Source organism: Bombina bombina, chromosome 1 (genome assembly GCF_027579735.1).
Source record: "Bombina bombina isolate aBomBom1 chromosome 1, aBomBom1.pri, whole genome shotgun sequence".
NCBI lineage: Eukaryota > Metazoa > Chordata > Amphibia > Anura > Bombinatoridae > Bombina > Bombina bombina.
The window spans coordinates 1,514,262,849-1,514,276,349 of NC_069499.1; the positions used below are offsets into that span (position 1 = coordinate 1,514,262,849).

General features: G+C 38.6%; 1 protein-coding gene across 1 annotated transcript in view; it reads right to left on the bottom strand.

Annotated features, from left to right (window-relative positions):
- Positions 1–13,501, bottom strand: part of ANKFN1 (ankyrin repeat and fibronectin type III domain containing 1) — an 899,573-nt gene that overhangs the window by 304,335 nt on the left and 581,737 nt on the right. Inside the window, exon 11 of the mRNA XM_053708167.1 lies at positions 2,824–3,039. Within this exon, the coding sequence (XP_053564142.1) occupies positions 2,824–3,039 (216 nt within the window). The remainder of the gene's footprint in view (positions 1–2,823; positions 3,040–13,501) is intronic.

Genomic DNA, 13,501 nt, shown 5'->3' on the forward strand with positions numbered 1-13,501 from the left:
GTTACCGACCATTCCACACGCAATGGCCAATTGTTCAGTGGTATAGCCGTACCGCCAAACTCGGAATCTAGGTAAATGTTGCAGAACATTTCCCCTACTTTTGGACACATTCTTGGATCAGTTACAACACTCATTTTGGCTACACCTGACAATATGGCTGCAAAACCACACGCACATATTGCTTCCCATAACAAAATATCAGCCATGGGAAGAGTCCTGGATGAGCCCCAGGTAAAACAGCATTTTATTGTTTTTGCAGTGAGTTTTGTGTAATTGTTGGTAGAAATCCTACACATTTTCACAACTCTTATTTGTTAAAAACTATTTTTTACATTTATTTTTTTTTGGGGGGGGGGGGGGCATGTGGAGTCCCATTTCAACAAACTTGCCTAGTTCCTGGTTTCATGTAAATGTTAAAATAGCTAGGAAACTAATAAAGTGTTTGGATATTACAACATTTTCTTTAAAATGCACACCGTAGTTAGTCTCTTATTGTTTCATATAAATGATTGCATTTTAAAATCAATTAAAGTTTTTTGTGTTTGAAAAAAACAAAACAATGCCTTGAACAAACAAATGTTTTCTTGTCTGGCATGGTCAGGCATTTCCATATTAACCAATATAGCTGTGGGAGTTGTCTGAATCATCCAGTAAGCATTATGAGGAAACTAATACTACTGTATTAGTTTTAATGTAAACAACTTTTACAGGCAAAAAATATTTTAAACATTTTTGTTCTTTCATATGTTTGATAGAAAGTAATAAAAGTATATTCCTACATTGAAACTCACTGATACACACAGTTAATTGCACAATGCACAGATATCATCAATTGAGTTTTTATTTTGTTTTGAACCAGTGTGCCTAAGTATCTTAGACATCGGGGTCAATTTAACAAGAGGCAAGCGGACATGATTTGCTATAGCAAATAATGTTCGCCCAACCTGTCGGCATTTAACATTGCACAAGCATTTATTGTGAAATGCTTGTGCAAAGCGGGCCCCTGCATATTCACGGCCAATAGGCCGCTAGAAGGGGGTGTCAATCATCCCAATCATATTGTGGCGGACAAGTTAAGTTAAGTTGCTTCTTAACTCACGTTTCTGGTGAGCCGGAAACTTCAGGGGTAGAAAGCAGCATCTACTGCTTGGTAAATCTACCCCTAGGAGGGGTGTTTGTCTAGCAAGGCAGGTTGAAGATGATGTTTTCATTCCTGATTGGCTGCTTGTTTTTTTGCTTCTTTGCCAGTTTGAGAAAACCACGAAAAACCCAAAAACTATGAATTTGAAGGACAAACCTAGGCAGGTTGGGTGCATGTTTGTAGCACTGTATATAAGACGTCTGTGCTCTTGCAAAGGTATAACATTCTTAAAAACAGCTGCCATATAGTGTTCAAATGCTCCTGAGCCTACCCAACCGATTTCAAACACAGGCTACCAAGAGGACAAAGTAAATTTGATAATATAAATAAAATATAAAGTTGTTGTTAAATGTCGCACTCTGTCTAATCATGTAAGAATAATGTAAGGTTTCCTGTCTATTTAATAGAATACAATTTCAAAAAAGTTCCCAAATTTGCTTCATTCTCATGTTATTCTTTGTTGAAGATATCTAGATAGGTAGCGTGCACGTGCCTGGAGCACTACTTGACAGGAATTAGTGCTGCCATCTATTGCTCTTGCTAATGTAAAACATTGTAGCAAAACTCCTGCGACATAGTACTGCAGACACGTGCACACTTCTGAGCTCACCTTCCTGCTTTTCAAAGGTTAACAAGCAAGCAATGGGAATTTGATAATAGAAGTAAATTAAAACATAGCTTAAACTTGTATGTTCTACCTGAATCATGAAAGAAAATTGTTGTTTTATGTCGCAACAGATATTATACGCGCCAATTATTATACAAAATGTATACAAGATGGCAGTTTTCTCACAAGTTTCAAAACATTAAATTCCTAAAGGTTTCAACATTAGAATGTAGTATGGGTACGTTATTGGCAATTAACACGTATTAAATGACTTAAAGGGACAGTCAAGTCCAAAAAAACTTTCATCTTTTAAATAGGGCATGTAATTCTAAACAACTTTCCAAATTACTTTTATCACCAATTTTGCTTAGTTCTCTTGGTATTCTTAGTTGAAAGCTAAACCAAGGAAGGCTCATATGATAATTTCTAAGCCCTTGAAGGCCGCCTCTTATCACATGCTTTTTTATTTGCTTTTCACAACAGGGGAGAGCTAGTTTGTGTGAGTCATATTGATAACATTGTGCTCACTCCTGTGGCAGACACTGCACTAATTGGCAAAAATGCAAGTCAATAGATAATAAATAAAATATCATGTGATCAGGAGGCTGTCAGAAGATGCTTAGATACAAGGTAATCACAGAGGTAAGAGTGTATTAATATAACAGTGTTGGTTGTGCAAAACTGGGGAATGGGTAATAAAGGGATTATCTATCTTTGTAAACAACACAAATTCTGGTGTTGACTGTCCCTTTAAAGCTGAAATGTATCAATCATCAATAAAGATTAACTAAATGGCTCTGTTCCATATTCAAACACTACATCCTCCGTATATGTGTGTTTATTAAGTGAGATGTAATTGTCATTACATCAACTTTTGGAACTGTACCAAACACATGATATTAAATAAACCTTTTGTGTTGGTTTCCTTGAGAATGCACTAAAAAGACGTTTATTTAATATTAACGGATGTCATCTCTAGTCATACAATGCAATTACATTTGTCTAACCCCCAATGTCTTAGAAGAATTTCCCCTGGCGCACGCTGCACAGATACATTCACACCAAATGACGCTACCTGAATTGTTATGAGTAAGATATCCAGAGCAGTTGGTTCTTCAGGAGTTGAAAGGGATTTCCTCTGACTCTGTAGCTTTGAGATTTGCATCCATTTGCCATTAAAAAAAGAATATAACGTTTCTACTTCTCTGATTGAAACTATTAAGACGTTTCCATGTCTGTCCTTTATGGGTTCGTAATAAACTCTTCCTAGGTTATGAGTGCCAAGTAAATTCTATAAAAAAATATAAAAATTAAAAGTGTTAAAACATGATTGTGTATTTTAAAAAGGTTTTTGCACAACAATTATCATTTTAAAAAAGAGAAAGCACAAAAATAATAATTGGTAAAAATAAAAAAAACATTTTATTTTAATTTTTTTTTGCCGGTGAAAAGATGCTTTGAACCAATGTTAAAGTAACATTCTAATGTAAAAATGGAAAACCGTTATCATATAATTTTTAAAATGGGGTAGATTTATTACATGTTGAGTGGACATTGCTAAATGCCAACAGCATACGCTGTCCGCATTTATCATTGCACAAGCATTTCTAGTGAAACACTTGTGCAATGCCGCTATTGGCTGCACACTCTAGTAACTTATTTATAACTGTCTCTAATTGGCCACAACAGAGAAGGTAACCTTAGTTACAACATGGCAGCTGCTATTAAATTATAGACACTAAAACTTTACACTTATTTTGTCAATATTTAAACAACTAATGAAACTTTAAAAAATACATCTACAAGTAATTCTCAGACAAATCATTTATTTGAATGCATCATTCTATCTGGCATTTTTTTAGTGTTTTGGGTCCCTTTAATAGCTCAACTATTTGCTGTACCGAAATGAAATGAAGAAATAAAGATTAAATATTGCTTTTTACTGGTGCTGAGGAATTTTTGGATATTTAGATTGGAAGTGAAGAACAGCTGTCCCAAACCAACATGCACCAGGAATTATAGTCAGTGCTGTACACCAATTGTGAGTGTTATTATTCCTAGATTCATGTGAGTACTAAGGAATGCAACATTAAAGGGACAAAAAAGGACAAAAATAAAATGTTCTAATGTGTTTAAGCATTTAAATATTGTTCTACTGCTTGCAGATATTATATGTGTTTAATCCCTGCAAAATAAGCTCCAAAGCACCAATGCACTACCGGGAGCTAGCTGAACACAGCCAGCGAACCAATCACAAGAGGTTTATGAGTGTAGCCTCCAATCACCATTTAGCTCCAAGTAGTGCATTGCAGCTCCTGAGCCTACCTAGGTATGTTTTCCAATAAAGGATACCAAGAGTACAAAGGACATTTGATAATCAAAGTAAATTTCTAACTGAAACATGACAGTTTAATTTGGACTTTTATGTCCCTTTAATGACCAAGGAACAAACAGCGCTGAACATTGTTATTTCTCCACAGGATTCACTAGGTTTCCTCAATAAATCCATCATGTATTTTATCACAAAATAACACTTCATAAGGGTACACATGAGTGAATTGCAGCAATTTAGTGTAACTATAAATAAACTGGACAGAGAGCGCAGTTATTGGATTTTTGCAACACTTACATTTCTTATTAAGCAATGCAGTTACTATATATAAATCAAACTCCTGCTGTTTAATTTACTTTCAATCCTAAAAGCAAACACACAGCTAAGTAAATATTGGCAGATTTATCTCACTGATTAACCCCTTGGCTGCCATAGAGGACTGCAATGCACTGCATAGTAATTCATCACAGTCCTCTAGGGTTGCCAAGGGGTTAAAGTATGCAAAAAGCATCAAAGCTAATTATTTCTCATCTTTCAGCTACCATTCCGCAAACTTCCTCCTTGGAGAAGAGATAAATAAGCATTCCCCCAGCCATGAAAACAAAGTATGAATTGGTTGCATTCAAAATCTCCCATGATCCAAAGCAGTAACAGGAGTCTCAAAATATCACAATCACTAATGCGAAAACAAACGCTGGGGATTCCACAATAAACACGCTGAGCTGACAAGTTCATTTAGAGGGGGCCAGAATGGGACTGCAATCTTTAGAAGGTTATTTTTGATTACAGTCAAACAGTAAACAATTTAGTATTTGATATATTAAAATGCCATTTCTATTTTGAAATCTAAAACACTGTAATACTATAAGTCATAGTTGCTATGCTACTAAATTGCCTCATGCAAGTATTATAATGACTGGACTGTTGATAATCAAAGTATTCTATAAGTATAGCAATCAATTGTTGTGATTGGCTGTCATTCTCTTTAGAACACAGTGTATTGGGGCTCGCGGGTTACAAAAATACATGTAATTTGTCCTAAAGACTGCCTTTCTCTGCCCCCAGTCTTCAAGACTCTTTTTTGGAGTCTCACAGCCCCCTACAGCTTAATGGCCTGTTTTCATTATCCTCTGAGTACAATGTATCAGTTTTATGCGTCGGCTCAGATTCATCCCGGGTAGAGCATATGCGGAAAGCTCTCTAGCGCACTACTTATGATTTGTTTTATGTCTTTGCTATACACTGTATAAATATGTTTACTTGTACATATCAGACGTAACACACATACTTATACAATAAATTCACACATATAGGATTAGCGCGCACACTTCACACACAAACTCACATATATAATATACACACATTTGATGCTTTTTCCACCCCCCTTTGTTGTATAAATTCTTACCGCCCCTTTTCCATCATCTCAATTTTTTATTTTTTTTTGCTAGCTAGCTCTAATAGATAACACCAGGTTTTCAAACGTGCTAAAAAGAGACATTGATATTTCGGATAGACCCAGCACAACACAAATAACCTCTAATATGAGCAAATGAAGCACACTATTACCTGTTAGTGATTTCCATAGTACAAGGTGTACTACATATCTAGTGCACCAGGGTAGATTTGACTTAAAGTGATGGTAAACTCTCCCCTTTATTAAAACAGATCCGTAATGTTAGTGATATTTTAGATGGAGTTGAATTCATCAGTTGTAAAGAAGATGCGCTAAATCTTACTTTTTAATATAGATATAAATTTGAAATACATTTTGTTGTGAGCGAGCTAACGGTCTGAATTGTTCTCCAATCAGCACTCTAGCTACAACAAAAGTGCCATATGGGAAGAGCGCTGATTGGAGAGCACTCCAAACCTTAAGCTCAAAGAAAAAATTACTTTTGAAGTTGGTGGCAGAGTAAAGGTATTTGAATTTCATATATATATATATATATATATATATATATATATATATATATATATATATATATATATATATATATATATATATATACATATATATATATATACTGTATATATATATATATATATATATATATATATATATATATATATATTAATATTAAAAAAGTAAATTTATGCTTACCTGATAAATTAATTTCTTCTATGGTAAGACGAGTCCACGGATTCATCCATTACTTGTGGGATATTATCCTTCCCTACAGGAAGTGGCAAAGAGCACCACAGCAGAGCTGTCTATATAGCTCCTCCCTTAGCCCCACCCCCCAGTCATTCGATCGAAGGTACAGGAAGAAAAAGGAGAAACTACAAGATGCAGAGGTGACTGAGTTTAAATCAAAAAATATAATCTGTCTTAAAATGACAGGGCGGGCCGTGGACTCGTCTTACCATCGAAGAAATTAATTTATCAGGTAAGCATAAATTTACTTTTCTTCTATAAAGGTAAGACGAGTCCACGGATTCATCCATTACTTGTGGGATACAATACCAAAGCTACAGGATACGGATGAACGGGAGGGACAAAACAGATGGTTAAACAGAAGGCACCACTGCTTGAAGAACCTTTCTCCCAAAAATAGCCTCCGAAGAAGCAAAAGTATCAAATTTGTAAAATTTGGAAAAATTATGAAGCAAAGACCAAGTCACAGCCTTACAAATCTGTTCAACAGAAGCATCATTTTTAAAAGCCTATGTGGAAGCCACCGCTCTAGTAGAGTGAGCTGTAATTCTTTCAGGAGGCTGCTGTCCAGCAGTCTCGTATGCCAAACGGATGATGCTTTTCAGCCAAAAGGCAAGAGAGGTAGCTGTAGCTTTTTGACCTCTACGTTTTCCAGAATAGACAACAAACAAAGAAGATGTTTAACGGAAATCTTTGGTCGCTTGCAAGTAAAACTTCAAAGCATGAACCACGTCCAAGTTGTGCAACAGACGCTCCTTCTTAGAGGAAGGATTAGGACACAGAGAGGGAACCACAATTTCCTGATTAATATTTTATTGGTAACAACCTTAGGAAGGAATCCAGGTTTAGTACGCAAAACCACCTTATCAGCATGGAAAACCAGATAAGGCGAGTCGCATTGTAATGCAGATAGCTCAGAAACTCTTCGAGCCGAAGAGATATCAACTAAAAACAGAACTTTCCAAGATAAAAGTTTAATATCTATGGAATGCATAGGTTCAAACGGAACCCCTTGAAGAACGTTAAGAACTAAATTCAAACTCCTTGGCGGAGCAACAGGTTTAAACACAGGCTTGATTCTAACTAAAGCCTGACAGAACGACTGAACGTCTGGAACATCTGCCAGACGCTTGTGTAGTAAAATTGACAAAGCAGATATCTGTCCCTTTAAGGAACTAGCTGATAACCCCTTCTCCAATCCTTCTTGGATAAAGGACAAAATCCTAGGAATCCTTATCTTACTCCATGAGTAGCCTTTGGATTTGCACCAATAAAGATATTTACGCAATATCTTATGATAAATTTTCCTAGTGACAGGCTTACGAGCCTGAATCAAGGTATCTATGACCGACTCCGAGAATCCCCGCTTGGATAAAATCAAGCGTTCAATCTCCAGGCAGTCAGCCGCATAGAAACTAGATTTGGATGTTGGAACGGACCCTGAATGAGAAGGTCCTGTCTCAGTGGCAGAGTCCACGGTGGCAGAGATGACATGTCCACCAGATCTGCATACCAAGTCCTGCGTGGCCACACAGGTGCTATCAAAATCACCAAAGCTCTCTCCTGTTTGATTCTGGTGATCAGACGAGCAAGGAGAGGAAATGGTGGAAACACATAAGCCAGGTTGAACGACCAAGGTACTGCTAGAGCATATATCAGTACTGCTTGAGGATCCCTCGATCTGGACCCGTAACAAGGAAGTTTGGCATTCTGACGAGATGCCATCAGATCCAATTCTGGTGTGCCCCATTGATGAATCAATTGTGCAAACACCTCCGGATGAAGTTCCCACTCCCCCGGATGAAAAGTCTTACGACTTCGAAAATCCACTTCCCAGTTCTCCACTCCTGGGATATAGATTGTTGATAGATGGCAAGAGTGAGCCTCTGCCCATCAAATTATTTTGGAAACCTCTATCATCGCTAGAGAACTCTTCGTTCCCCCTGATGATTGATATATGCTACAGTCATGATATTATCTGGCTGGAATCTTATGAATCTGGCCAAAGCCAGCTGAGGCCACGCCTGAAGCGCATTGAATATCGCTCTCAGTTCTAGAATATTTATCGGGAGCAGAGCCTCCTCCTGAGTCCACATACCCTGTGCTTTCAGGGAATTCCAGACTGCACCCCAGCCCAATAGGCTGGCGTCCGTCATCACTATGACCCATGCTGGCCTGCGGAAACACATTCCCTGGGACAGATGATCCTGTGACAACCACCAAAGAAGAGAGTCTCTAGTCTCTTGGTCCAGATTTATCTGAGGATATAAATCTGCATAATCCCCATTCCACTGTTTGAGCATGCAAATTTGTAGTGGTCTGAGATGCAAGCGAGCAAACGGAACTATGTCCATTGCCGCTACCATTAAGCCGATTACCTCCATACACTGAGCCACTGACGGGCGAGGAATGGAATGAAGAGCTTGGCAGACGGATAGAATTTTTGATTTCCTGACCTCCGTCAGAAAATTTTTCATGTCCACCGAATCTATCAGAGTTCCCAGGAAAGGAACTCTTGTGAGAGGGATAAGTGAACTCTTTTCTATGTTCACCTTCCACCCGTGAAGCCACCACGATGCCCGTGTGAGACTTGACTAGTTGGAAAGTTGACGCCTGGATTAAGATATCAACCAGATAAGGTGCCACAGCTATGCCCGCTGCCTTAGAACCGCCAGAAGGGACCCTAGCACCTTTGTGAAAATTCTGGGAGCTGTGGCCAACCCGAAGGGAAGAGCCACAAACTGGTAATGCTTGTCCAGAAACGCGAACCTGAGGAACTGGTGATGATCTTTGTGGATAGGAATGTGTAGATACACATCTTTTAAGTCCCCGGTGGTCATATATTGACCCTCCTGGATCATTGGCAAAATTGTCCGAATGGTCTCCATCTTGAAGGATGGGACTCTGAGGAATTTGTTTAGAATCTTGAGATCCAAAATTGGTCTGAAGGGTCCCTCTTTTTTGGGAACCACAAACAGATTGGAGTAGAACCCTTGCCCCTGTTCTGTTTTTGGAACTGGGCAGATCACTCCCATGGTATATAGTTCTTCTACACAGCGTAAGAATGCCTCTCTTTTTGTCTGGTTTACAGACAATTAAGAAAGATGGAATCTCCCCCTTGGGGGAGAATCTTTGAAATCTAGAAGATACCCCTGGGTTACTATTTCTAAAGCCCAGGAGTCCTGAACGTCTCTTGCCCAAGCCTGAGCGAAGAGAGAAAGTCTGCCCCCTACTAGATCTGATCCCAGATCGGGGGCTACCCCTTCATGCTGTCTTGGTGGCAGCAGCGGGCTTCTTAGCCTGTTTACCCTTGTTCCAAGTCTGGTTAGGTCTCCAGACTGACTTGGATTGAGCAAAATTCCCCTCTTGCTTTGCGGCAGGGGAAGAGGAAGAGGGACCACCTTTGAAGATCCGAAAGGAACGAAAATTATTTTGTTTGGTCCTCATCTTAATCGTTTTATCCTGAGGAAGGGCATGGCCTTTCCCTCCAGTGATGTCTGAGATGATCTCTTTCATTTCAGGCCCGAAAAGGGTCTTACCCTTAAAGGGAATGGCTAAAAACTTAGCTTTTGAGGACACATCAGCAGACCAGGATTTAAGCCATAACACTCTACGCGCTAAAATGGCAAAACCTGAATTCTTCGCCGCTAATTTAGCCAATTGAAAAGCGGCATCTGTAATGAAAGAATTAGCTAGCTTGAGAGCCCTAATTCTATCCAGAATATCATCTAATGGGGTCTCAACCTGAAGAGCCTCTTCCAGAGCCTCGAACCAAAAGGACGCTGCAGTAGTTACAGGAACAATGCCCGCTATAGGTTGGAGAAGAAAACCTTGGTGAACAAATATTTTCATCAGAAGACCCTCTAATTTTTTTATCCATAGGATCTTTGAAAGCACAACTGTCCTCGATAGGTATAGTTGTACGCTTAGCCAGGGTAGAAATAGCTCCCTCCACCTTAGGGACCGTCTGCCACAAGTCCCGCACGGTGTCAGATATGGGAAACATTTTCTTAAAAGTAGGAGGGTGAGCGAATGGAATACCTGGTCTATCCCACTCCTTAGTAACAATTTCCAAAATCCTCTTAGGGACCGGAAAAACATCAGTGTAGGCAGGAACCTCTAGGAATCTGTCCATTTTACACAATTTCTCTGGAACTACAATAGGGTCACAATCATCCAGAGTCGCTAAAACCTCCCTGAGCAATAAGCGCAGGTGTTCTAGTTTAAATTTAAAAGCCGTCATATCTGAATCTGTCTGAGGGAACATATTTCCTGAATCAGAAATCTCTCCCTCAGCCAGCAAATCCCTCACTTCAGAAAGGAACATCGGATATGGCTAATAAAGCGTCAGAGGGCTCAGCGTTTGTTCTCACCCCAGACCTACTGCGCTTCCCCTGCAACCCAGACAGCTTAGATAAAACCTCTGTGAGGGTAGTATTCATAACTGCGGCCATATCTTGCAGGGTGAAAGTATTAGACGCACTAGAAGAACTTGGCGTCGCTTGAGCAGGCGTTAACGGTTGTGACACTTGGGGAGAATTAGATGGAAAAACCTGATTTTCTTCTGACTGAGAATCATCCTGCGACATACTTTTAGCAGCTAAAATATGTTCTTTACAATTTATTGACCTTTCAGTGCATGAGGGACACATTCTAAGTGGAGGTTCCACAATGGCTTCTAAACATATTGAACATTGACTTTCCTCAATGTCAGACACGTTGAACAGGCTAGTAATGACTACAAACAAGCATAAAAACACTTTATTTAGTGAAAAAAATAACAATCTTAAAAAACGGTACTGCGCCTTTAAGAGAAAAAAAGCATACACGTTCTGCAAAACAGCCTAAACATGCACCAAATTTCACAAAATTTTATATGTAGACACACTATAGGTAGTTAAGATTGCACAACCAAAAATTTTAACAATTAACACCTTAATTACCAAACCGGATCGAAAATAGGCCCAGATCCAGAAAAAAAAACCCTCAGCACCTTGCCACAGCCCTGCTGTGGCCCTACCTGCCCTCAGGGATCAAAAGTGTGGGGTAAAAGCTTCGATTTGGCCCAAAACAGACATCAGGGCCCTCAGAAGTTAGAGCTTGCTGCTTGCTGACAAACTAACTGCGCAACTGAGGCACGAAAATAGACCCCGCCCATCTCACTCGATGTTTCCTGAGCCTGAAAGAACCGCACCAGAGCGGTTATAACTAGCCATGTGGGTTCTAAAACCCTAAAGTTAAGCCATGTGTGCCCTAATAAAGTTGCCCAAAACGTTCATTGCCCACAAAAAACGTTAAAGCACTCCCTTCAAAAAAACATTTGCTCACAAACATTTGATTCAGTGTCAACCATATATGAAATTGGCCCCATATGCAAGCTAAGTAATGCCCTCCTTTTAGCTCTAGGATTACTGCTTACCCTTACCCTCCTGGGTATAATGTCAGCCTTTCTGAAATACACAGTCTTTCCAGAAAAAATATGACTGAACATACCTCATTGCTGCATAGCATGAAACCGTTCCTCACACTGAAGTTTCCTGTACTCCTCAGCCTCTGTGGGAACAGCAATGGACCTTAGATACAAATGCTAAGATCATCATCCTCCAGGCAGCAGTCTTCATCCATCTGCTGCCTGAGAGTAAATAGTACAACACCGGTACCATTTAAAATAACAAACTCTTGCTTGAAGAAATTAAAAAACTAATATTTTATCACATCTTTCACTTTACCCTTCCTAGAACTTAGAGTAGGCAAAGAGAAAGACTGGGGGGTGGAACTAAGGGAGGAGCTATATAGACAGCTCTGCTGTGGTGCTCTTTGCCACTTCCTGTAGGGAAGGATAATATCCCACAAGTAATGGATGAATCCGTAGACTCATCTTACCTTTATAGAAGAAAGTAAGTTACAGTGCATTTTTATTACAACAGATGATTTAAACCCCATTTAACATATCACTAACATTCCTGATCTGTACCATCACTTTAAACTAGATAGAATGAAATCATGTTTCAAATCACTAGTTAGTAAGGCATGATGTAACTCATGGTTTTCTACATAAAGGTTAGATTGTTTTTCCAGTTTTTCCATAAAATTACAGATTTAGTTATATACCATTAGAAATACATAGATAACTATTAAATTATTAAGAGGGGAACTATCTTCATCAGCTACCATTCATTTTTAATAAAGATTTCAGCTGTATTTTATTGGAAGCAGAAAAATAATCATTACCTTAATTAGTTTTATTTAATTAAAGAAAAATAATAATTAACTTAATAATACAAATGTATACAGTTTTATTTAACTACAATAACAATATTATTTAATAAACAATACAAGTATAGGCTTCACTTTAATTTGTACTGTTTGCCCCTCCCTCTTCACACTTTGGTCATTGTGCAGATCTATTCCACTCTAACCAAACTTCTTTTTATTGAGCTTTTTAAAATTTGATTCTTTAAGGGATTGATTCTGTGTACATACAATTGCAGGGGAACAAGGGGATTAAAGGGACAGTAAAGTCAAAATTAAACTTTCATGATTCAGACAGGACATGCATTTTTAAACAAATTTCCAATGTACTTCTATCATCTATTTTGCTTTTATTCTCTTGTTATACTTTGTCGAAAAGCATACATAGGTAGGTTCAGCAGGAGCAATGCACTACTGGGAGCTAGCTGCTGATTGGTGGCTGCACCTATATACCACCTTGTCGGCAGACAAAGCAGATTTGACAATATATATATTGTTTAAAATTGTTTGCATACATTTTGGGTTTATGTCCCTTTAACCCATGTACGTCACTGTTTTTTCTATGGGGGTGCTGTTTTGAATAGCGCATTCTCGCCGCCTTCGGTGAGACCGCGCTATTTTAGCAAGCCATCTGGATAGAGAGAGGGACTAATTGCACGGTCTTGCCGCTCGCTATTATAGGCACACAATCCCTTAATGAAGGTCATTAAGGGGTCAAGGTCTATTTCTTAAATGTGTATGTTTATATTATATCACTTTTGCCGTGAAGTAGGGGCATGTTATTTCTGCAGACACAAAAGCACAGATTTGAGAACTACAAAACCAAGAATATGTGATATCTTCTTGACAGGAAAAATGTCATAGGAGAGCATGACATTGTGAATGGATTTTAGAATGTAATTAATTTACCAAAAAATGAAACATTACAGCAATGAATATACAGCCTTGTGCTACATAATTAAAAACAAATCCTTATTTCAGGATGAATAACCTTTAGATTATAATGTACCTTAA